This window comes from Notolepis coatsorum, assembly GCF_963971535.1.
Source record: "Notolepis coatsorum genome assembly, chromosome: 3".
NCBI lineage: Eukaryota > Metazoa > Chordata > Actinopteri > Aulopiformes > Paralepididae > Notolepis > Notolepis coatsorum.
In genome coordinates, this window is record NC_140167.1 from 205,285,141 (window position 1) to 205,312,163 (window position 27,023).

General features: G+C 44.1%; 1 protein-coding gene across 1 annotated transcript; it reads left to right on the plus strand.

Annotated features, from left to right (window-relative positions):
• Positions 1-610: 610 nt before the first annotated feature.
• On the plus strand, positions 611-25,381 carry atpaf1 (ATP synthase mitochondrial F1 complex assembly factor 1; the record flags this gene model as incomplete). Its single annotated transcript, XM_084310499.1, has 9 exons — positions 611-825; positions 4,160-4,265; positions 5,790-5,852; positions 8,017-8,079; positions 8,252-8,302; positions 8,488-8,535; positions 13,782-13,877; positions 18,270-18,377; positions 23,145-25,381. The coding sequence occupies 9 exons, from the start codon at positions 611-613 to the stop codon at positions 23,340-23,342; spliced, it is 948 nt and encodes a 315-aa protein (XP_084166625.1). The 3' UTR covers positions 23,343-25,381.
• Between the last annotated feature and the right edge of the window lie 1,642 nt (positions 25,382-27,023).

Consider the following 27,023-nt stretch of genomic DNA (forward strand, 5'->3'; position numbering starts at 1 on the left):
TGTCCGTCTTCGTCAAGGACGCCACAGCGTTAGCGATCTGTTGTTGTGCATGTTTTTCCATTGGGTTTATCTTATCGGGGGGAAACCCTTGCGAGCACGGGGAGAACATGCAAACTCCACACAGAAAGGCCCGGGAGATATCCCACCTGGGTACCTGGCATTATGGAAACCTGGTCTCCAAGCTGGAATCGAACCCTGGACCTTCTTGCTGTGAGGCGACAGTGTTAACCACTACACCACCGTGTCACCAAGCCACAATGTAACTACCTTCATATCCCTTTTTATCTTATTTATATAAAGGCTTCTAATCTATACACTGTAATGCTTTTGATTTGTTGGGTATTTCATTATGAGCTCTTACACCCAAATAAAGTTTTTTTATATTGTATGTTTTTATACTGTATACTGTATGTTTGGCACCAAGACAAATCCCAATCAACCATGTGATGAAATGGCAATAAAGTTTTCTATCTATCTAGAAGATATATATTATATAATCAAACGTTTTAAAATGTTTTTTGTTTGGTCGATGGGTCATAATCCAAAGCGACTGCTCTCTGTGCCCTCGGAACTAATGTAGAGAAAACATGTTGCTAGTCGGAACGTATAGATGAGCGACGGGAGCGATGGAAAGATGGCGGCGGCCATTGTACAGATGTCCTGTTTGTACCGTGGGATGTTAGCAGTCAGGACAACGGGCATTAGACCACTCATCCCAGGCCTGGTACCGTCGCAGTTTAGAGCCTTCTCGGTGAAGAAAGAGCCAGAGCTGGAGGATAATCCCTATTACAGCAAATATCAAGAAAAGATCAAGAGTCTGCGCAGGTAAGCTAACTAACATTAGCACCAATAGCTAACGTTACCCAACAACACACCTCCTGCCAAAGTGTAGCCCCTTTCGTGACTTTCGGTTTGCAAGCCTGGGGCTTTTGTGACCGGAGTCACTTGCCCACACGCCCCGATTACCCAGTAGAGAAACGACCAAGCGTCATCAAGGGGCTCGCGGTGTGTCAAGAATACATCAGATCTGAATTTCAAAGATGTTCTTCCTGTGCCCCAGGGCAGTTCAGTCAGTATGTTCTTCCTGTGCTCCAGGACAGTTCAGTCAGTATGTTCTTCCTGTGCCCCAGGACAGTTCAGTCAGTATGTTCTCCCTGTGCCCCAGGACAGTTCAGTCAGTATGTTCTCCCTGTGCCCCAGGACAGTTCAGTCAGTATGTTCTTCCTGTGCTCCAGGACAGTTCAGTCAGTATGTTCTCCCTGTGCCCCAGGACAGTTCAGTCAGTATGTTCTTCCTGTGCCCCAGGACAGTTCAGTCAGTATGTTCTTCCTGTGCCCCAGGACAGTTCAGTCAGTATGTTCTTCCTGTGCCCCAGGACAGTTCAGTCAGTATGTTCTTCCTGTGCCCCAGGACAGTTCAGTCAGTATGTTCTTCCTGAGGACAGTTCAGTCAGTATGTTCTTCCTGTGCCCCAGGACAGTTCAGTCAGTATGTTCTTCCTGTGCCCCAGGACAGTTCAGTCAGTATGTTCTTCCTGAGGACAGTTCAGTCAGTATGTTCTTCCTGTGCCCCAGGACAGTTCAGTCAGTATGTTCTTCCTGTGCCCCAGGACAGTTCAGTCAGTATGTTCTTCCTGAGGACAGTTCAGTCAGTATGTTCTTCCTGTGCCCCAGGACAGTTCAGTCAGTATGTTCTTCCTGTGCCCCAGGACAGTTCAGTCAGTATGTTCTTCCTGTGCCCCAGGACAGTTCAGTCAGTATGTTCTTCCTGTGCCCCAGGACAGTTCAGTCAGTATGTTCTTCCTGTGCCCCAGGACAGTTCAGTCAGTATGGTCTCCCTGTGCCCCAGGACAGTTCAGTCAGTATGGTCTCCCTGTGCCCCAGGACAGTTCAGTCAGTATGTTCTTCCTGTGCCCCAGGACAGTTCAGTCAGTATGTTCTTCCTGTGCCTCAGGACAGTTCAGTCAGTATGTTCTTCCTGTGCCCCAGGACAGTTCAGTCAGTATGTTCTTCCTGTGCCCCAGGACAGTTCAGTCAGTATGTTCTTCCTGTGCCCCAGGACAGTTCAGTCAGTATGTTCTTCCTGTGCCCCAGGACAGTTCAGTCAGTATGTTCTTCCTGTGCCTCAGGACAGTTCAGTCAGTATGTTCTTCCTGTGCCCCAGGACAGTTCAGTCAGTATGTTCTTCCTGTGCCCCAGGACAGTTCAGTCAGTATGTTCTTCCTGTGCCCCAGGACAGTTCAGTCAGTATGTTCTTCCTGAGGACAGTTCAGTCAGTATGTTCTTCCTGTGCCCCAGGACAGTTCAGTCAGTATGTTCTTCCTGTGCCCCAGGACAGTTCAGTCAGTATGTTCTTCCTGAGGACAGTTCAGTCAGTATGTTCTTCCTGTGCCCCAGGACAGTTCAGTCAGTATGTTCTTCCTGTGCCCCAGGACAGTTCAGTCAGTATGTTCTTCCTGAGGACAGTTCAGTCAGTATGTTCTTCCTGTGCCCCAGGACAGTTCAGTCAGTATGTTCTTCCTGTGCCCCAGGACAGTTCAGTCAGTATGTTCTTCCTGTGCCCCAGGACAGTTCGGTCAGTATTTGTGAACATGCACCACTGTCCTAAAGCTAGATATAAAGAGAGAAGCCTCCAGTCTGTGTTGTAAATTGGGATTAGCTGTGAACTCGACTCTGTGCTACAGAGTTGGGATCATGGGGTTGACTGTATGCAACGTTTTTGGAGAAGATTGGAATAGATCAAGTGCCCTCAAGCAGGTTGTGACTGATTTGTAAGTCAACCCCTTTCTCTACAGTCCCTGTAGCACAGAGTCGGTTCACACGGCTGCACTGGGATCAGTGGGATGTGACATCTCTGGCTGCTCGGATTCTATGATGCCATACAATGTTTGTGCGAGTTCTTTCCAGCTGAGGTTTTAATTTCGATTCGGACCTTCTAGCAATGCTAGAATATAAACTTAATTTGGGTGTAAGAGCTCATAAACATTTTATGGCTTTATAAAGTTAGAGGCAGCAGTTACATCACCGATTGGAAGGTTCTAGCTAGAATTTCTAGCTTTAGAAGAGAGTGGTGCATGTTCACAAACACTTAACTGAACCGTCCCGGGGCACAGGAAGAACATACTGACTGAACTGTCCTGGGGCACAGGAAGAACATACTGACTGAACTGTCCTGGGGCACAGGAAGAACATACTGACTGAACCGTCCTGGGGCACAGGAAGAACATACTGACTGAACTGTCCTGGGGCACAGGAAGAACATACTGACTGAACTGTCCTGGGGCACAGGAAGAACATACTGACTGAACTGTCCTGGGACACAGGAAGAACATACTGACTGAACTGTCCTGGGGCACAGGAAGAACATACTGACTGAACTGTCCTGGGGCACAGGGAGAACATACTGACTGAACTGTCCTGGAGCACAGGAAGAACATACTGACTGAACTGTCCTGGGGCACAGGGAGAACATACTGACTGAACTGTCCTGAGGCTCAGGAAGAACATACTGACTGAACTGTCCTGAGGCACAGGAAGAACATACTGACTGAACTGTCCTGGGGCACAGGAAGAACATACTGACTGAACTGTCCTCAGGAAGAACATACTGACTGAACTGTCCTGAGACACAGGAAGAACATACTGACTGAACTGTCCTGGGGCACAGGAAGAACATACTGACTGAACTGTCCTGGGGCACAGGGAGAACATACTGACTGAACTGTCCTGGAGCACAGGAAGAACATACTGACTGAACTGTCCTGGGGCACAGGGAGAACATACTGACTGAACTGTCCTGGGGCACAGGGAGAACATACTGACTGAACTGTCCTGGGGCACAGGAAGAACATACTGACTGAACTGTCCTGGAGCACAGGAAGAACATACTGACTGAACTGTCCTGGAGCACAGGAAGAACATACTGACTGAACTGTCCTGGGGCACAGGAAGAACATACTGACTGAACTGTCCTGGGGCACAGGAAGAACATGTGAATTCTTAAAATGGGTGGCGTTCCCCTTTTTTAATTGTATTTGTTTACTTTATAGATTAGCTTAATTCAAAACTGTTTAGCCTTCACCACTTCTATATTACTTAGCATTAGCTAGTTGACCAGTTGGACTACCGGTAACTAACTTGACTCATCTCATACATTTTCAGTGCAAAAGCCCAGGAGTATAAGCCACGCCTCCAGACATGTGACGAGAGGGAGTCTCTTGGACACGCCTCCAAACAAGCTGCGTTCATCAAACTCATGGAGCAGGAGGTGGAGTACAGACTAGAGTTATTCTCTCTGGCCGGCAGAGTTGCAAACGCAGGCTGATTGGCAAATTGGTGGCGGAGCTGGAGGGTGAGGGGTGGCGGAGCTGGAGGGTGAGGGGTGGCGGAGCTGGAGGGTGAGGGTTGGCGGAGCTGGAGGGTGCGGGGTGGCGGAGCTGGAGGGTGAGGGGTGGCGGAGCTGGAGGGTGGCAGAGCTGGAGGGTGGCGGAGCTGGAGGGTGAGGGGTGGCGGAGCTGGAGGGTGAGGGGTGGCGGAGCTGGAGGGTGAGGGGTGGCGGAGCTGGAGGGTGGCAGAGCTGGAGGGGTGGCGGAGCTGGAGGGTGAGGGGTGGCGGAGCTGGAGGGTGGCAGAGCTGGAGGGTGAGGGGTGGCGGAGCTGGAGGGTGGCAGAGCTGGAGGGTGAGGGGTGGCGGAGCTGGAGGGTGGCAGAGCTGGAGGGGTGGCGGAGCTGGAGGGTGCGGGGTGGCGGAGCTGGAGGGTGCGGGGTGGCGGAGCTGGAGGGTGGCAGAGCTGGAGGGTGGCAGAGCTGGAGGGGTGGCGGAGCTGGAGGGTGGCAGAGCTGGAGGGGTGGCGGAGCTGGAGGGTGAGGGGTGGCGGAGCTGGAGGGTGAGGGGTGGCGGAGCTGGAGGGTGAGGGGTGGCGGAGCTGGAGGGTGGCAGAGCTGGAGGGTGCGGGGTGGCGGAGCTGGAGGGTGAGGGGTGGCGGAGCTGGAGGGTGCGGGGTGGCGGAGCTGGAGGGTGCGGGGTGGCGGAGCTGGAGGGGTCGTCACAGTATTCCATCACAAGTCGTCTTCAAACAACAGGTGATTGTGATTGAGCTCGGGGGTGGCGGAGCTCGGGGGGTGGCGGAGCTGGAGGGTGCGGGGTGGCGGAGCTGGAGGGTGGCGAATGACGATACAGATCTGCTTGCACAGTACAATTTGGTGTCCATTTTGGCATAAAATCACACCTGCGTCTCCACCTGCTCAGACTGCATCTAAGTGCAGATGCGGCGCTCTGAACAATTTTCATGACAGTAGTCTAGGGGCGACGGCACGCGGGAACATTTGTCCAAATTCCAATAAACCCTTTTTAATCTATATTGTTAGTCTGTGCATTTCATCCCACTTTGAAGTAAATCCTTCAATTGCATGACGTTTTCTAATCGGTTAAATCGCAACAAGCTATTTAAGCTTTACACTTGTGGTTACTGAATTCATGTGTGGATCAGAATTAGTAGATCGATATGCATCGTTACACATGGAAAACATCACAGGGAGAGCGATTCCATAAGTTATTCAACATAACTACCTACAATTGTCTTACACTGTACTGATAACTACATTAATTCATAGTGCCCCCAGTCACGGAAGTTACTTTAGGTTTTCCAGTGCTTATCAAGTCTTGGAAGCATGCAGCCAATCTGTGCTGATAAGTGCAGCACCAGATTACAGCGCTCATTTGGAACTAAAGGCTTTGTCCAACGCCATATTGGATGAATATGTGTAATTAATGTGAAATCAATGTTTTGCAGTTGGAGAAGCGTGACATGTTGGCTGCCGGGGACACGACGACGGGAGGATTCACCAAAAACAAGGTGAAGTGCCCAGACTGGAGGCGTGACAATGAGGAATTGCTTTGATCAATTAAAATGTTATATTCTTTTTTGATTATCTCCATTTCGGTTTATAGCCGCATGATCAATAACCATTTGGTACTACTAGTCACAGTATTCCATCACAAGTCATCTTGGTAGTCACAATATTCCATCATAAGTAGGGGTGGGAATCGCCAGAGACCTCACAATACGATACTATCGCGATACTTGCGTCACGATACGATAGTATCGCGATACTAAATTTATCGCGATACGCTGCGATTTAAATATTTTTTTTTAATTAAATGTATTACCTTTTTCATACAGTATCGCAAAGTATTGCGATACTACTACGTATCGATTTTTTCCCCCACCCCTAATCATAAGTCATCTTGATGTGGCGCTCTAGTAGCACACCATGTAACGCGCTGCGTCGCTAAACGACCGACCCGGGTTCGACTCCCGGACCCGGCGTCCTTTGCCGAATGTCTTCCCCTGCTCTGTCTCCCATTTCCTCCTCTCCCTCTCTCTCAAAAAATAAGTCATCTTGGTCGTCGCAGTATTCCATCACAAGTCATCTTGCTAGTCATAGTATTTGGTCCTCACAGTATTCCATCACAAGTCCTCTTGGTCGTCACAGTATTCCATCACAAGTCCTCTTGGTCGTCACAGTATTCCATCACAAGTCATCTTGGTCGTCACAGTATTCCATCACAAGTCATCTTGGTCGTCACAGTATTCCATCACAAGTCATCTTGGTCGTCACAGTATTCCATCACAAGTCATCTTGGTCGTCACAGTATTCCATCACAAGTCCTCTTGGTTGGTAGTATTTGGTCGTCACAGTATTTGGTAGTCACAGTATTTGGTAGTCACAGTATTTGGTAGTCACAGTATTTGGTCGTCACAGTATTTGGTAGTCACAGTATTTGGTAGTCACAGTATTTGGTAGTCACAGTATTTGGTAGTCACAGTATTTGGTAGTCACAGTATTTGGTCGTCACAGTATTTGGTAGTCACAGTATTTGGTCGTCACAGTATTTGGTAGTCACAGTATTTGGTAGTCACAGTATTTGGTCGTCACAGTATTTGGTAGTCACAGTATTTGGTAGTCACAGTATTTGGTAGTCACAGTATTTGGTCGTCACAGTATTTGGTAGTCACAATATTTGGTCGTCACAGTATTTGGTAGTCACAGTATTTGGTAGTCACAGTATTTGGTCGTCACAGTATTTGGTAGTCACAGTATTTGGTAGTCACAGTATTTGGTAGTCACAGTATTTGGTAGTTACAGTATTTGGTAGTCACAGTATTTGGTAGTCACAGTATTCCATCACAAGTCACCTTCAAACAACAGGTGATTGTAAACGAACAGCCGCGGTTCAAGCAACATTTCATGTATACACGAGGAGACATAATACCAATCTAGCATTGATTTCAGGATGATTAGATAATCAGCCGAAAAATTACAACGTGGTAACTGGATTACACTAAAATGCCTTTTTCTCATATTTTCCTGGAATTACTCAGAATCACTCAAACTATACTCATATTCAAAACGGTATAAAACGGAAATGTACGGATGAAAAAACAATCTGTTTTTTGCATGTTGACCAGAAGCAACTCATTGACAGTCGACAGCGTTATTAGATCCATAGCTATAAAATAAAATATCGTTTTAGGACTCGCAAGTTTGGCATTCTAAAACTATATCCATTGAATAACGCACTGGCGCTGAAGGCTATTGGCACTCCTGCTGCTGGCGTCCAATGTGTTAAGCTCACCGGACTTGTTCAAACTATTTTCCACAACAATTATTATTAAATGACAACCGTGGCCAAAGCTGTGGTACTGCACCCTTTTGTATAGCATAGAAACATTGTGGCAATACTGTACTATGAATGTGCTTGACTGTTCTTTGTCACTACAAAGTGTTTTATTTTCTTGGATACTTTTCCAGTGTGCTTAGTAAAGGCTCAAGTAGCTTGCAATGGAAATCTTTGTAACTTATCTTTTTAGTATTTGAGATAATAATATTATTTTTCAGGATTACTTGTAAAGGTAATTGATTATGAATACACTTGGTTCAGAAAAAAGTGTTTGCAAACTCACTCCTACAATATAAAGATTATTACAAAATAAAGTTTCTTCTGATTTTTCTCAGACCCTCGGTTCCATCCTCAATCTGGACCTGATCCAGGAGAACTCGGGAGAAGAGATCGGAGAGGTAACGCCTCTTGTTCACACATTTAGATACGATTACCATCATTTCTGGAGATTTGCCATCCAAGTTGTTGTATTGCATTGTTTTGTTTTGTTTCCTTTGCTGTATAGAACATGCTATTTGGAATGTTTGTTTGGGTTTATTCTGACCTTTGACCTCCCCTCTCCTGCTTTAGCTTTGGATGAAATATCATGCCACGAAAGACACTATAAGTGCTGTGATTCCGGTGAGTTTTTATACTTTGTTATTCGACTGCAGTTGACCGCCCTCTTTTATTGATCCTTTTATTGATCACAACTGTTGCTTCCCTCAGCAACAGTTGTGATTGGAGGATCAAGAAAAGAGGACATGAGTGAGTCATAACACTGCAAAACTAAATGAACTGTTGTTTTGCCTTTCCCTGCATTTCAGAGCCAGTTATTTGAAGAAATGTTGGACAGAGCCACATCCTGCCCCATGGTGAGTTGCTCTGGAACAAAAAAATATGTAAAAAAAAAAAGTCCAATCAATCCATGGCTACAATATATAAACTAAATGAGAATGCAGTGTAGACAGACCTGTGGAAATAAGGAATCATGGATAGAATGCAGTAGAGAGCCCCACCGATACTGGATTTATTTTTTACCGATAATTTTGGGGAATCAAATATTCCGATATCGATATATTGGCCAATAATCTTCATATATATGTATGTATATTTTTTTCTTTTTAGTTTTTAGTTTAATGAAGTCCAACACGTTGCTTCTTCCACCCTCAAATCTTTTTATTTATAAAAAATAAATTATAAAAAAATAGTGAGACTGATTTGCATTGCATGTATGCATTATTATATTCTAAATAGCTTAATCTTCACTAATGATGCATTTGTTTTTATATTTAGGTAATATGTAGGTATTAAAACGTATTGTAATGAGTGAAGTCACTAGTAAAACGTCTGATCTCCTCTACTAACTTAAACCATGTAGTCTCTACTATCAGGCTAGACTTCTGATCTCCTCTACTAACTTAAACCATGTAGTCTCTACTATCAGGCTAGACTTCTGATCTCCTCTACTAACTTAAACCATGTAGTCTCTACTATCAGGCTAGACTTCTGATGTCCTCTCTACTAACTTAAACCATGTAGTCTCTACTATCAGGCTAGACTTCTGATCTCCTCTCTACTAACTTAAACCATGTATTCTCTACTATCAGGCTAGACTTCTGATGTCCTCTCTACTAACTTAAACCATGTAGTCTCTACTATCAGGCTAGACTTCTGATCTCCTCTCTACTAACTTAAACCATGTAGTCTCTACTATCAGGCTAGACTTCTGATCTCCTCTACTAACTTAAACCATGTATTCTCTACTATCAGGCTAGACTTCTGATGTCCTCTCTACTAACTTAAACCATGTAGTCTCTACTATCAGGCTAGACTTCTGATCTCCTCTCTACTAACTTAAACCATGTATTCTCTACTATCAGGCTAGACTTCTGATCTCCTCTCTACTAACTTAAACCATGTATTCTCTACTATCAGGCTAGACTTCTGATGTCCTCTACTAACTTAAACCATGTATTCTCTACTATCAGGCTAGACTTCTGATCTCCTCTACTAACTTAAACCATGTATTCTCTACTATCAGGCTAGACTTCTGATGTCCTCTCTACTAACTTAAACCATGTATTCTCTACTATCAGGCTAGACTTCTGATCTCCTCTCTACTAACTTAAACCATGTAGTCTCTACTATCAGGCTAGACTTCTGATCTCCTCTACTAACTTAAACCATGTAGTCTCTACTATCAGGCTAGACTTCTGATCTCCTCTCTACTAACTTAAACCATGTATTCTCTACTATCAGGCTAGACTTCTGATCTCCTCTCTACTAACTTAAACCATGTATTCTCTACTATCAGGCTAGACTTCTGATGTCCTCTACTAACTTAAACCATGTATTCTCTACTATCAGGCTAGACTTCTGATGTCCTCTACTAACTTAAACCATGTATTCTCTACTATCAGGCTAGACTTCTGATCTCCTCTACTACTAACTTAAACCATGTATTCTCTACTATCAGGCTAGACTTCTGATCTCCTCTCTACTAACTTAAACCATGTAGTCTCTACTATCAGGCTAGACTTCTGATCTCCTCTCTACTAACTTAAACCATGTATTCTCTACTATCAGGCTAGACTTCTGATGTCCTCTACTAACTTAAACCATGTATTCTCTACTATCAGGCTAGACTTCTGATCTCCTCTACTAACTTAAACCATGTATTCTCTACTATCAGGCTAGACTTCTGATCTCCTCTACTAACTTAAACCATGTAGTCTCTACTATCAGGCTAGACTTCTGATCTCCTCTCTACTAACTTAAACCATGTATTCTCTACTATCAGGCTAGACTTCTGATCTCCTCTACTAACTTAAACCATGTAGTCTCTACTATCAGGCTAGACTTCTGATCTCCTCTACTAACTTAAACCATGTATTCTCTACTATCAGGCTAGACTTCTGATCTCCTCTCTACTAACTTAAACCATGTATTCTCTACTATCAGGCTAGACTTCTGATCTCCTCTCTACTAACTTAAACCATGTAGTCTCTACTATCAGGCTAGACTTCTGATGTCCTCTCTACTAACTTAAACCATGTATTCTCTACTATCAGGCTAGACTTCTGATCTCCTCTCTACTAACTTAAACCATGTATTCTCTACTATCAGGCTAGACTTCTGATCTCCTCTACTAACTTAAACCATGTATTCTCTACTATCAGGCTAGACTTCTGATGTCCTCTCTACTAACTTAAACCATGTAGTCTCTACTATCAGGCTAGACTTCTGATCTCCTCTCTACTAACTTAAACCATGTATTCTCTACTATCAGGCTAGACTTCTGATCTCCTCTCTACTAACTTAAACCATGTATTCTCTACTATCAGGCTAGACTTCTGATCTCCTCTACTAACTTAAACCATGTAGTCTCTACTATCAGGCTAGACTTCTGATCTCCTCTACTACTAACTTAAACCATGTAGTCTCTACTATCAGGCTAGACTTCTGATCTCCTCTCTACTAACTTAAACCATGTAGTCTCTACTATCAGGCTAGACTTCTGATGTCCTCTCTACTAACTTAAACCATGTAGTCTCTACTATCAGGCTAGACTTCTGATGTCCTCTACTAACTTAAACCATGTAGTCTCTACTATCAGGCTAGACTTCTGATCTCCTCTCTACTAACTTAAACCATGTAGTCTCTACTATCAGGCTAGACTTCTGATGTCCTCTACTAACTTAAACCATGTAGTCTCTACTATCAGGCTAGACTTCTGATCTCCTCTCTACTAACTTAAACCATGTATTCTCTACTATCAGGCTAGACTTCTGATCTCCTCTACTAACTTAAACCATGTATTCTCTACTATCAGGCTAGACTTCTGATCTCCTCTACTAACTTAAACCATGTAGTCTCTACTATCAGGCTAGACTTCTGATCTCCTCTCTACTAACTTAAACCATGTAGTCTCTACTATCAGGCTAGACTTCTGATCTCCTCTCTACTAACTTAAACCATGTATTCTCTACTATCAGGCTAGACTTCTGATCTCCTCTCTACTAACTTAAACCATGTAGTCTCTACTATCAGGCTAGACTTCTGATGTCCTCTACTAACTTAAACCATGTAGTCTCTACTATCAGGCTAGACTTCTGATGTCCTCTACTAACTTAAACCATGTAGTCTCTACTATCAGGCTAGACTTCTGATGTCCTCTCTACTAACTTAAACCATGTAGTCTCTACTATCAGGCTAGACTTCTGATCTCCTCTCTACTAACTTAAACCATGTATTCTCTACTATCAGGCTAGACTTCTGATGTCCTCTCTACTAACTTAAACCATGTAGTCTCTACTATCAGGCTAGACTTCTGATCTCCTCTCTACTAACTTAAACCATGTATTCTCTACTATCAGGCTAGACTTCTGATCTCCTCTACTAACTTAAACCATGTATTCTCTACTATCAGGCTAGACTTCTGATGTCCTCTACTAACTTAAACCATGTATTCTCTACTATCAGGCTAGACTTCTGATGTCCTCTACTAACTTAAACCATGTATTCTCTACTATCAGGCTAGACTTCTGATCTCCTCTCTACTAACTTAAACCATGTATTCTCTACTATCAGGCTAGACTTCTGATCTCCTCTACTAACTTAAACCATGTATTCTCTACTATCAGGCTAGACTTCTGATCTCCTCTACTAACTTAAACCATGTAGTCTCTACTATCAGGCTAGACTTCTGATCTCCTCTCTACTAACTTAAACCATGTATTCTCTACTATCAGGCTAGACTTCTGATCTCCTCTCTACTAACTTAAACCATGTATTCTCTACTATCAGGCTAGACTTCTGATCTCCTCTACTAACTTAAACCATGTATTCTCTACTATCAGGCTAGACTTCTGATCTCCTCTCTACTAACTTAAACCATGTATTCTCTACTATCAGGCTAGACTTCTGATCTCCTCTCTACTAACTTAAACCATGTATTCTCTACTCTTTAAGCTCGCTATGAGATTCCTGCAGACCATGCTGCTTAGTCAGCTGAGAGTATTGTAAACAATGACTGAGTTATATGTAAACAATGGAGTTGGAGCTGGACAAACTGACACCATTTCTAAGGTCGCTTTCACACAGGGGCTGTTTGGTCCGGACTTTCGGACCAGAATTAGATAGTCCGGTTTTTCGGGTCTGTGTGAATGCGCGTCGAACTCGGTCCGCGGACCAAGCAGGCGAACTCTAGTCCGCCTGAAAACGTAGGTCTCGGTTCGGCTTCAGCGGACCAAATGCGAACCAAATATAGGAAGTTATTATTATTACCACTGCTTGCAGCACTCACTGCAAAACAAGCACACTGCATCTAATCTCTCTATCTCTCTATCTATCTATCTATCTATCTATCTATCTATCTATCTATCTATCTATCTATCTATCTATCTATCTATCTATCTATCTATCTATCTATCTATAATATATCTATATATCTAACTGTGCATCTTGGGAAGAAGGAAGAAACACGCGGCTTATTATTATTACCGAGGCGCACGGCATTAATAATGGATCAATGCCACGTCAATACTATTATTATTATATTATTATTATTGGTCTACAAGTTGTTTAGCGAGAGGATGGTGGTAATGTGCTTCAATAGAACAATGGATCAATGCCATGTCAAAACTCGCTCCGCTGATCTGGAGACAGGGCTCGCAGACAGCACACACAGACACACACGCGCGCGCGCACACAGGGGCTTGCAGCCACACACACATTTCCACTGTCCAATAGACAAGCTCCCTTTTCGACCGCGTGACATTGTTCAGAAGGTCTCGGTCCGCTGACAGATTTCTCTATGTGAACGCAGGCGAACCAAATGAAGAATGCAACAATGTTGCAACTTCACCCCCAGAACCGCACCGAGTCCACCAAAACTATATGTGAAAGCGACCTGAATGACTCTGAAGCGTTTTTCTCTGCATTATGTTCTGTGGGGGGAAAAAAGCTTTTAATATCTGCACCTATCGGCAAAGATATCAACTGATAATGTCTATATTTATGTAATAATACATCAAATATGAATTGTTTTGCCCTGTAATAATTTGTTTAAATTAAGTATAAATAATCTGACCTGTTTCAATGAATGATTCCTTCTCAGTTTCTGTATGCACTGCCTCAGGAGGAGGGGTACGAGTTCTTCTTGGGCCAGTGGGCCAAACATGAGATCCACTTCACATCTCTCATCAACGTCCAGGTACCCAGTCCACACTAAGGGCCAGGTACCCAGTCCACACTAAGGGCCAGGTACCCAGTCCACACTAAAGGCCAGGTACCCAGTCCACACTAAGGGCCAGGTACCCAGTCCACACTAAGGGCCAGGTACCCAGTCCACACTAAGGGCCAGGTACCCAGTCCACACTAAGGGCCAGGTACCCAGTCCACACTAAGGGCCAGGTACCCAGTCCACACTAAGGGCCAGGTACCCAGTCCACACTAAGGGCCAGGTACCCAGTCCACACTAAGGGCCAGGTACCCAGTCCACACTAAGGGCCAGGTACCCAGTCCACACTAAGGGCCAGGTACCCAGTCCACACTAAGGGCCAGGTACCCAGTCCACACTAAGGGCCAGGTACCCAGTCCACACTAAGGGCCAGGTACCCAGTCCACACTAAGGGCCAAGTACCCAGTCCACACTAAGGGCCAGGTACCCAGTCCACACTAAAGGCCAGGTACCCAGTCCACACTAAGGGCCAGGTACCCAGTCCACACTAAGGGCCAGGTACCCAGTCCACACTAAAGGCCAGGTACCCAGTCCACACTAAGGGCCAGGTACCCAGTCCACACTAAGGGCCAGGTACCCAGTCCACACTAAGGGCCAGGTACCCAGTCCACACTAAGGGCCAGGTACCCAGTCCACACTAAGGGCCAAGAACAATAGAAACAATGAACCAATTAGCTGGTATTGACTTTACATTTACTATTAAGGCTGTTACTAATGACTTACGTAACTTAGTTAACGTTCACTGAGAATAAATCACTTTGTTGATACTATTGACTTAACTTGGCCACCACTATTATTGTCTGTTGGCTATTGACTATTAACTATGGTCGGTTATTCTTTCCTCATCCGTTTCTGTTATGTATCATATCACATGCTACTAAGCAGTTGTTTGATTGTGAGTAGTCTTTGACCCAAATATTATTTAATTCTTTTTTTAGTTACATTTACAAACACGGATACAATAGGACTTAATAATTAATCTGAACCAATGACATCCAAACAGACCATTTATGTGACAACGCAAGTATGATATCTACTACGTTGTTCTGGGAGAGTGGGAGAAGTTGACCCACTTCTTCAATCAATATCTGAAATGAAAAAGAAATGAAAATAAAAAAAACACTAACCTTCTTACTGTCTTCATCAGGGTTCGCACAAGGTCCTTGAAGTGCTTAAAGTGCTTGATTAAAAGTGAAAAATGCACAAGGTATATTTTCACAACTGAATAAACTAATTATGCAACGTTATGTTATATATATAAATATATTCGTCCCCTTTACCATGAACCTTTCTCGTGATGAATGTTGGCTGGATTGATTGTGACGTGCTGGAGAGAAGCTAACTGGTAGCCATTCCGTAGCGCCGCAAAACATGGGAATGGCACAAAGTGGATTATGTCGCTACTGTTTAATTGGTTACCTTTTAAGCTTAAGGCCCTCCCATAGTCGAGCAGACTGTACACAGAGCAGACTCCGTGGAGGTCCGCGCGGCTCTTTGAGCTTTCATAGTCGAGCAGATCTCAGCGGACGTCCGCGGTCTATTTCCTACATTTCTCGCACCAGTTTTACTACATTTCCCACAAAAAAAGTTTTACGCACTTGAATAACAGGTAGCGAGATGCAATGTACCGTATAAGCTTGAGGTGGACAGCGCGTGGTGCTGAAATGAAACACGCATTGCATGAAATAAAAGCACCAGTTTTATTTAAAAATATTGGAAACTGAGATAACATTCTATGTTATCTCCGTTTCCAATATTTCGAAATAAAACTGGCAATTTTACACACTTCATTTAGAAAAGCCATTCAAACATCTCTCTTGGCACGGAGCGAGTGGTCAGAGTAAAATGCAGATCGGCGTCACATTAAATGCAGTTCGATGTCAACCAAAACGCCGAGCAGCGGTTTGTGTGACACCAAGTCAGCGGCGCGGATGTCCGCGCGTCAGAAAATAGGCACTTCGCACCTGTGGGTCTGCTGTCCGCTGAGATCAAAGCTCAAAGAGCCGCGCGGACCTCCGCGGAGTCTGCTCTGTGTACAGTCTGCTCGACTATGGGAGGGCCTTTAAGAGGACCATCATGAAACTCATAATTATACACCTTATTTGTATAGCACCTTTCACATAAGAATTGCAGCTCAGGGGTGCTCCAGTAGCACACCATGTTACCGCGCTGCGTCGCGGGACTCCGTGCTGCGTCACGGATCTGGTTGACTCCGAGTTCGATTCCCGGACTCGCCGTCATTTGCCGAATGTCTCCCCCTGCTCTCTCTCCCGTTTCACCCTACAACTGTCGGTCATGCTTGACCAGAAAAGCGATAAACGCTAAAAAATAAAGTTTAAAAAAAAAGAATTGCAGCTCAAAGTGCTTCACAGCAGTAAAAAAAGAAAAAAAGAAGACGGTGTAAAATGAGTACCAAATTGGCAGATCAAGAGTAATGCATAAAGTGCAGACATAAAATTAGGCATACAATTTGCAAATGGTTGCTTCCGGCATCGGCGTGTGAATGTGAGTGAATGGGTCAAATGTGAGGAACAAATAGTAAAGCGCTTTGGTAAATGCACCATTTACTAAGGAATCTACCTTGCCTATATTACTACCTACTATGCTAATATGTCTATACTATCTATACTACTATGCACTGACTCAAGACTGTAGCACTCAAGTTTGACACTGTTTGACGAACAATTTTACTGACCCGTAGCTGCCAGAGTTGTACAGAACTTATTAGTCGCTTTGGATAAAAGCGTCCACTGCTGAATGACCAAATGTAAATGTCAGGCTGATGTTTGTGGGACACCACTAGGGGGCAGCGCGGCTAAGTGTGAGTGAATGACTATATGAACGAGTGAGTGAGTGTCCGGGACATTGCTGGTTATAGAGGTGCTCTGCATCTTAAAAATATGGAAAGTCCCATGTAGACCGAGGGTAGTCCTACTAACTACTACTACTGTCCCAGGAGCTGCTCAGAACGGCACACTCATTGATTCTCTCTACTTGATACAAATGAATTTCCTAATCACAAATGGTCTGTCTTCTCATTTCAACTTGAAATGATGCTACTTAAGATAAGATATTAATTTATTGATCCCCTTGGGGAAATTCAGGCATCATATAGCAGCATGGGGGAGGGGGGGGGTGGGGTACAGGTATGGGCATGGTAATGGTAGAAGTAGAAGTAAATATAGGCAATAAAATTATAATACAGTAGAAAGGTAAAAAAAAAATAAGCAGTGAGAACAATATAATTAACTCTGCATATGAGCAAGTACTGTTGTCTGCGGCAGACGTGGCTCATCATGTGAGACTAATGTGTTAGTTGGATACCGTACACCAGGGGTCTCAAACTCACGGCCCGCTGGCCAATTGCGGCCCGCTGGATGATATTTTGCGGCCCCCTACTTGACATCAAAGTTAAAAAAAATATATATATATATTTTTATATATATATATATATTTTTTTTTTACTGTTGTGGGACTTGTACAGCACTTTGTTCAACTTTGTCAGTGCTGTAAAGTTTAAACCTTTTTAAATCTTAGACAAACAAAACACTTTGCTTTCATGAAATATTGTAAGCCGTCATTTGAGGCTTTATAAAAGCAGCACAATGAACACAAATCTGTCAGTGTTGAGTCCGACCTCATCTTAAATAACAAACAGCATTGCTTGTTGTAGTTAGTTAACAAAGAGAGGCAGAGTTGATTTTGCAAAAGAAAAAAAGAAATATCCTATATATATAATATGTGATGCGGCCCAGCCTCACCCAGACTCGACCTCCAGCGGCCCCCAGGTACATTGAGTTTGAGACCCCTGCCGTACACTGAGGGGTGTCCCACTTGTTGGAGCAGCGGTCGGTGAACCTTACTGTGGGTCCTTCCACTCACCCCCCCCCCCCCATCTCTCTCCACAGGCTATGGGAGAGAGCGCTCCCAGTCAGCTGATCCTCTACCACTCACCCCCCCCCCCCCCCCCCATCTCTCCACAGGCGATGGGAGAGAGCGCTCCCAGTCAGCTGATCCTCTACCACTCACCCCCCCCCCCCCCCCCATCTCTCCACAGGCGATGGGAGAGAGCGCTCCCAGTCAGCTGATCCTCTACCACTCACCCCCCCCCCCCCATCTCTCCACAGGCTATGGGAGAGAGCGCTCCCAGTCAGCTGATCCTCTACCACTCACCCCCTCCCCCCACCCCCTGCCCCCCCCCCATCTCTCCACAGGCTATGGGAGAGAGCGCTCCCAGTCAGCTGATCCTCTACCACTCACCCCCCCCCCCCCCTCCCCCCATCTCTCCACAGGCCATGGGAGAGAGCGCTCCCAGTCAGCTGATCCTCTACCACTCACCCCCCCCCCCCCCCCATCTCTCCACAGGCGATGGGAGAGAGCGCTCCCAGTCAGCTGATCCTCTACCACTACCTGGACCTCCAGGGGCAGAAGGGCGTAGTGCTCATGACTGCAGAGATGGACCCGAAATTCATCGTAAGTCGCCTCAACTGGAGCCTTCAGTTTGCCGAGTTTCCATATTGTGTAACAACAATCTGTCCCTAGAGTTTCCTTTGGGCTTTTATTTGATTTGATTTGATCTTTATTTATCTCGAACATTTTCAACCATAAACACACACATCTATAATAACAAAAACTAGATAAAATATATCTTCCTAGACATGGAAGATTTTTATTTGATTTATTGACAAAAACATATAACAAAATTGACAGATCAACATGTGTATTTGCCTTGTCAGGGATAGAACGAAAAGTCCAGGGCCCTCATTTATCAGCGTTGCGTACGCACAGATATGTGCGTAACCCGTGCGTACGATCATTTCTAAGCAAAGTGTGGGACTTATCAATTTTAACTTGTGCTTGACTTTGTGCGTATATCTACGCTCAGCTCAGACCGTGCGTACCTGGCGCCCGGTGGTAGAATATGAATATTATAACGCGGAAATAAGCTTCCGTGCATTAGTTTCAACACTGGCGTGTTCTGTATGGCCCGTAATTCATTATAGTTCATTGTAAAATAGCAACAGTAGTGTAATTATGGTCAAAACCCTATAAATAGCATTTGGAATAATAGGTCTTTCTTTCTGAATGAATGCAGCATGGTTTATATATAGCGTTATCGGAATATACAGGGTGTACTGACTGTGCTCCGCTTAACTCAACTCGTTATTATTTTGCGCACAGACTGCAGAAACACGGGAACGTTTTGATTAATAAAAGGCTTTGCCATAACGTTAAACGAAACAAGTGGAACCCCGAAGGTGTAAGCAGAATACAAGTCATATGAACACGCACAATATAGTGTTCTTCCCCCTTCCTACCATATAAGAAAGAATTAAAAACGCATTGCAACGAGAACAGAGGTTATTTGTTGAGTTTATGTGTATTACAAAACCCTTGCAATAAATGTGTCTTAAATGAATGAAAAGCATACATGCTCTGGATATTTACAGGTAGCATATATCGTGTGGGTGATATGACTTGTATTCTGCTTGCATAACTTCGAAACTCCACCCACCCCGTCCCACAATGTCAAAGCCTTTCAAACATAAATCAAAACGTTCCCGCACTTCTGCAATCCATGCGCAAAACAATAACGAGTTGAGTTCTAACAAAGAACGTATTACATGCTGGGTAGGCTGATAGAGTAAACTGTAAATAAAATAGCCTATAACATTATAAAGGATAATGGCTATAGCAGGGGTTCCCAACCTTTATTCCCCAGAGCCCCACGATTCCTGGGAGACAATGGAATATGATATGACATATTATATATGCGCAAGTTACTGTTGCATAATCGTAGGCTATGGCTGCTGCTATTATATGTAATTCATATAGGCTACCTAATACCGACAACAAAATAGATTGTATGCCTCTACAAATCATATGCAGCAGGTAGAACATTTACAGGAAATCCGTTGCGATTTGGAATAAAATTGAGGAGAACTTTAATTCCTGGGTATTAATCGAACGAAACGGAAAAAGGCAGTCATATTCCAGCACGGTCTTTATTAGTTAATATGGTCTTTAAGTTAATAGATATCACCATGTACATGTCTGTCAGCCTGTCACGTATTTCTCCCATAACACGCTTAGCTCGGCTTAGTCCATTTTTCCACATTTCATGGGGGTGTTTCATGACCGTATATGGTTAATTACGGGCAGTGCTATATGCAAATACTTAAAATCGTGCACAAGCGTGGAGCGTAGAACTTAATGGTATTTATCAACACGGAGGAGCGTAGGACCTGTGTACGCGCGGTTGATAAATCCCAATATTTCTGTGCGTACACACATTCTAAATGCTGTGCTTAAGTACGAACATAGAACACTTTCTAAGAATTGTTGATAAATGAGGGCCCAGGACTTACTTCCATTGTTGTCCCTGTTGTTTCAAGTTCAAGTGGCACGTTGGCGTCTGTTTGAAGTGCATTGAGCGTCCTTAGTGAATAGTCTAAAGTGCATTAGTAGTAAGTATTCCTGTTTCAATAAAAAAAGATAAAATGTATTAACCCTTTACTATCACACTACCGACGGTAGGCAGTGACAGGGTTAACCTGATGTTGTGTGGCAGTGAAAGGGTTAACCTTCTGTATTGTTGCAGTGAAAGGGTTAACCGTTTGGTAGTGCGGCAGTGAAAGGGTTAAAAGCATTGTTCATGTTCATTGGTGCATTAAAAGCAATAATTATTTTCAACAAAGTGCATAGAGACATTACTTCTGGTTCAACAGAGGTTCAGCACATACAGTAATACAGTGGCACCAACGTTACAGTGACAGGTTACTAACCAGCTGCTCTCTCATCCTGGATGTGAACACTGCAGCGCTCTCTGCTTCCTTGATTATTCCTTGAAGCAATAATCAACGTGGCTCAAGACAAATGGTTTTGTTCGAGAAGGGACAGAAAGAAGCTAAGCTTATCTGGTCCTGCCCCTTCCTTACAATATCATATTAATATGTAATAAGTAGTGCTGTCAGGCGATTAAAAAAATTAATCTAATTAATTACAGGATTTGTAATTAATTAATCTAATTAATCGCATTTTAATCGCATAACCATTTTATGCCTGATATTCTATATTCTATAATCATATTTCAAATTGCATGTGTCCGGATGGCAGAATTCAGTACTGTATCTACAAAACCTTCTGTTTAATCATCTTCCATCTATTAATTTGCTTAGATTTTTCAGGTCTGGTCAATTTGAGCATGGTGTTATTCACAGTCAAAGATAACAAAAAAAATATTGATATTCTCATTTGGTTCATTACAATTTACTCAAAATAAAATTTTCATTCAATCAATCACAGCACAGATTGAGTGATTGAATGAAAATGTTATTAACAGATTGCAGAATGGGTACAATACAGTACGGCTCAATACACACAATTGTTAAGGGGATGCAGATCAGAGAAAGACTTTCGTCTTGTTTACATCAGGGTCCCCCATTTTCAATTCATAATGAATTGTAAGTAAGGGTGCAACTTGCACTGTGCAATCCATTCTTTGTGGATCTAGCCCACAGTATTTCTGACACTGGGAATACATTCCCTGAGATTCATAGATGTCCCTAGAATCAGATACCAAGAACATGCAAATGGACCATATTAAAAAAAAATCTGTAAATGTGTATTCTACATTCTTATGGAATGAATGAGATACAAAAAAAATATTATAAAAAAAAAAAAAAAAAAATTGTAATTAATTTTGAGTTAATTTTCATAACGCGATAATTTGCTGTGTAATTAATTAATCTAATTAACGCGATAAACTGACAGCCCTAGTAATAAGTTATCTATCGATATCAAAAAAATTATATACCTATCCACTACAGCAAAAGATAAATGCATAATTACAAAAATACTAGTTCACGTTATTTTCAAGCTCCTCTACCTTATACTTGTCCAACGATTCCTGTTTATATCTGCATTTAAACATTTCAATAGTATTACTTGTTTTATTGCTACGTCAAGGCCATTCCAAATGGATGCCCCACAAACTGAGATGCACTTGCTTTTGAGAGTAGTACAGACAATAGGTTGTTTTAAATTAAATGTCCCTCTTAGATTATAACCCCCCTCTCTGCCCATGAAAATGTTTTGTATGTTGCCAGGGACCATATTCTGTGTTACTTTAAACATGAATTGTGCAGTTTTGAATTTAACCAAATTTATGAAGGTATCGTAATGCTGCATAGAAGGCAATTTTACATATTTCTGATGACTGATGTTCAAGTTTTATATTATTTGTCACATATACGCTACATGTACTTTACAGTGAAATGCTTGGTTCTGTATGAGCCCCCTGAGATTGTGCTTCATACAGTTATTTTTTTAAATGCAAAAAAATTTATATCAATTATTTATTTTCTGATGAACAGTTCTGGGTTAGTGTGATGGATGGTAATCGCGCCTCCACATATATTCAGAGCCGTTGTCTGGATCATAAACGACAATATTGAATGATTGCTCGGCTGGGTGACCTGCTCGCAGGGGTTGGTTTGGTTTCTATAGCAGGGACCAGGATTCATTCAGACCACGGTTCATTTCTCTTTCACATTTGCTCTTTAGACCACATCAGTTTAAGATGAGATAACATATTCCTTTATTGATCCCCTTGGGGAAATTCAGGCATCATAGCAGCATGGGGGGGGGGGGGGGTACAGGTATGGGCAGGGTAATAGTAGAAGACATAAATATAGGCAATCAAATTATAGTGCAGTGGAAAATAATAAAATCAAATAAGCAGTGGAAACAATAGAATTAACTCTAATATAAGTATATGAGCAAGTAGGCAGTGTAATCAAAGGTGCAGATGAGGGTATAAATATGGTCAATAACGCTTAGAATCTGAATATATACTATGAGTAAGTAATGTTTGCTAATGATGCTAATGATGGAGCATCGCCGTCGGTTGTGTGATAGTAAAGGGCTAACCTTCTGTATTCACAGTGAAAGGGTTAACCGGCTGTCGTGTGGCAGTGAAAGGGTTAAGGATTTGAATATCACAGGAATGTATGAAAACTCCCCAAAACACTAGACTGGGACAGACTGTCCATCAGACTGGGATTTAATGGTCTATATTCCTCCCCCTTGCAGACTGTCCATCAGACTGGGATTTAATGGTCTATATTCCTCCCCCTTGCAGACTGTCCATCAGACTTGGATTTAATGGTCTATATTCCTCCCCCTTGCAGACTGTCCATCAGACTGGGATTTAATGGTCTATATTCCTCCCCCTTGCAGACTGTCCATCAGGCCCAGTGTTTGGCCAACCAGGTTCAGCTATTTTACGGAACGCAGAGGCAAGAGACCTTCCGAGTGGTGGAGACCTTCAACCACAAGCCGGCAGAGTTCAAGCACATGTTGGTGATAGCGGAGCTGGAGCAGAGTGGCCTGGGCGCCACCATCGCCTCAAGAACATCCCAGAGAGGGGGAAGATAGACCTGGTGAAACTGAGCGCCACGTTGCACGTCAGGGGGAGGGGTTGGTGGTGCCAGCTTCCCGTGGCGCCAGGAAGTATTGACTTTAATTAAAAACCTAGTTATATTACAAAGAGTTATTGTTTTATGTTCAATACTCATTTTATTGTCACATTGAACATATTCAGCTGTGGCCATGATTTAGGTGCACATATGTTGGCCAAAATAATGGAATGAGTTGCCAACGATGTGATTCAGTTTTGTGAAAGCCTTACAGGACAATTGTATGCCTCCTCTCTCCACTAGCCAGGGTTTAGCCAAGCTATCATACATAAATATTAGAGAACGTATAATGAAAAACAAAAACTGTACTTTTGAGCTCTGTACAGTTAGGTTAGAGGAGGTGGAAAAGCTACTGCTGGCAATCAATAATGATATTGAATGATATTGATGATAACAACATGGTGGGAGCAGTACAGTTAGACTATAGTGCTGCATTTGATGTGATGGATCATAGAATACTACTTGTGAAACTGGAGTGTTATGGCTTTGCCCCAAGGGCGATATCATGGCTAGAGAGCTATCTATATACCAGGACTCAAAGGGTATATTTTAATGGCAGTATCTCTGGTGAGTGGAATCCCCCAAGGGAGCTCACTAGGTCCTTTACTATTTTCAATTTTTACTAATGATTTCCCTTTGGCTCTTGAAAAATCACATGTCTCCATGTACTCTGATGACACAACAATATATACACAGGCTCACACAATTGGGGAGATAACTGAGATTCTGAACAAAAAACTGGAAACGGTACTGAAATGGGTGAATAGCAACAAACTCGTGCTCAACATGAAAAAAACTAAAGGCATTGTATTTGGAACAAATCATGTACTACGTCATAAACCGCAGTTAAATCTAATGTTAAATAATGTAATGGTTGAGCAGGTGGAGGAAACTAAGCTCCTAGGAGTTACTCTAGTGAACAAACTATCATGGACGAGATGCATAGAATCAGTGGTGATAAGAATGGGGAGAAATATATTGGTAATTGAACTTGTACTTTCACATCTTGACTATTGCTCAATGATTTGGTCAGGGGCAAACAAGGGAGACTTGGGAAAGTTGCAGCTGGTTCAAAACAGAGCAGCTCGGCTTGCCCTAAGCTGTGCATCACGTTGTAATGTAAAAAAAATAAATGCATGTCAAGCTCTCCTGGTCAACAGTCCAAGAGAGGCTGACTGTATCACTCCTTGTCTTTTTAAGAAATATCAAGCTGATGAGTCATCCTACGTGTCTATATAGCCAATTAACACCCAGCTCTGAAATACATACATACAAGATGAGACATGCCACAAGAGGGTGCTATCAAGTCTTTTTTCTGATGGTCTTGAAGGGGACCTCAGGGGCTGCATTTGTCAGGGCTTCGCGCCCTGCTTCGCCCGTTGTCCCATAGGCGAAGCAGAAAGCGTAGCCAATGAAATATAACAGGGTCAATGCAGCGAAAAGTGCTGTATAGACTATAGAGCCATTACTGAATGGAACAATTTGCCGGATCACATCTCTAAAGAAAAAACAAAATCAAGTTTCAAAAGACAATTGAAAAGGCATCTAGAAACCCAAAGATTATTTGTAAGTTAATGACACAGCAGCGCACACATTTAGCACACAAACACACACACACACACATGAGTGAGCCCTCATCAGTACGATTCATTATTCTCTTTTACTTTCATTTCAGGTTGTACCTCAGTTGTACCTTAAGAGAATTGAAGGCTGGCATCTGTAAATGCAGATATATAAGTACTTTATTCTTATTTTATTATTATTATTAGTATTTTCTTTCCAATGAAATGAAAATCAGAAAATAAGTGGTATATGATGGAAAATATGAAAGTTAATGCTTGAAGGAAAATGGACTTCGGAAATCAGTTTTTCTTTTTATGTATTGACTGTTCTGTAAAAGTCTTGTCGAATGTTTTATGTTTTGTGTGGACCCCAGGAAGACTAGTTGTTGTCATGCAACAGCTAATGGGGATCCCAATAAACTCAATAAACTCAACTCAATGCTGTGGCCTCGTCTCCGCTAGCCAGGGTTTAGCCATGCTGTGGCCTTGTCTCCACTAGCCAGGATTTAGCCATGCTGTGGCCTTGTCTCCACTAGCCAGGGTTTAGCCATGCTGTGGCCTTGTCTCCACTAGCCAGGGTTTAGCTGTGGCTGTGGCCTCGTCTCCGCTAGCCAGGGTTTAGCCGTGCTGTGGCCTTGTCTCCACTAGCCAGGGTTTAGCCATGCTGTGGCCTCGTCTCCGCTAGCCAGGGTTTAGCTGTGCTGTGGCCTCGTCTCCACTAGCCAGGGTTTAGCCGTGCTGTGGCCTCGTCTCCACTAGCCAGGGTTTAGCTGTGCTGTGGCCTTGTCTCCACTAGCCAGGGTTTAGCCGTGCTGTGGCCTTGTCTCCACTAGCCAGGGTTTAGCCGTGCTGTGGCCTCGTCTCCACTAGCCAGGGTTTAGCCGTGCTGTGGCCTCGTCTCCACTAGCCAGGGTTTAGTCGTGCTGTGGCCTCGTCTCCACTAGCCAGGGTTTAGCCGTGCTGTGGCCTCGTCTCCACTAGCCAGGGTTTAGCCGTGCTGTGGCCTCGTCTCTGCTAGCCAGGGTTTAGCCGTGCTGTGGCCTCGTCTCCACTAGCCAGGGTTTAGGCGTGCTGTGGCCTCGTCTCCACTAGCCAGGGTTTAGCCGTGCTGTGGCCTTGTCTCCACTAGCCAGGGTTTAGCCGTGCTGTGGCCTCGTCTCTGCTAGCCAGGGTTTAGCCGTGCTGTGGCCTCGTCTCTGCTAGCCAGGGTTTAGCCGTGCTGTGGCCTTGTCTCCACTAGCCAGGGTTTAGCCATGCTGTGGCCTTGTCTCCACTAGCCAGGGTTTAGCCATGCTGTGGCCTTGTCTCCACTAGCCAGGGTTTAGCCGTGCTGTGGCCTTGTCTCCACTAGCCAGGGTTTAGCCGTGCTGTGGCCTTGTCTCCACTAGCCAGGGTTTAGCCGTGCTGTGGCCTCGTCTCCACTAGCCAGGGTTTAGCCGTGCTGTGGCCTCGTCTCCACTAGCCAGGGTTTAGCCGTGCTGTGGCCTCGTCTCCACTAGCCAGGGTTTAGCCGTGCTGTGGCCTTGTCTCCACTAGCCAGGGTTTAGCCGTGCTGTGGCCTCGTCTCCGCTAGCCAGGGTTTAGCCGTGCTGTGGCCTTGTCTCCAGTAGCCAGGGTTTAGCCGTGCTGTGGCCTCGTCTCCACTAGCCAGGGTTTAGCCGTGCTGTAGCCTCGTCTCCACTAGCCAGGGTTTAGCCGTGCTGTGGCCTTGTCTCCACTAGCCAGGGTTTAGCCGTGCTGTGGCCTCGTCTCCACTAGCCAGGGTTTAGCCGTGCTGTGGCCTCGTCTCCACTAGCCAGGGTTTAGCCGTGCTGTGGCCTCGTCTCCACTAGCCAGGGTTTAGCCGTGCTGTGGCCTCGTCTCCACTAGCCAGGGTTTAGCCGTGCTGTGGCCTTGTCTCCACTAGCCAGGGTTTAGCCGTGCTGTGGCCTCGTCTCCACTAGCCAGGGTTTAGCCGTGCTGTGGCCTTGTCTCCACTAGCCAGGGTTTAGCCGTGCTGTGGCCTCGTCTCCACTAGCCAGGGTTTAGCTGTGCTGTGGCCTCGTCTCCACTAGCCAGGGTTTAGCCGTGCTGTGGCC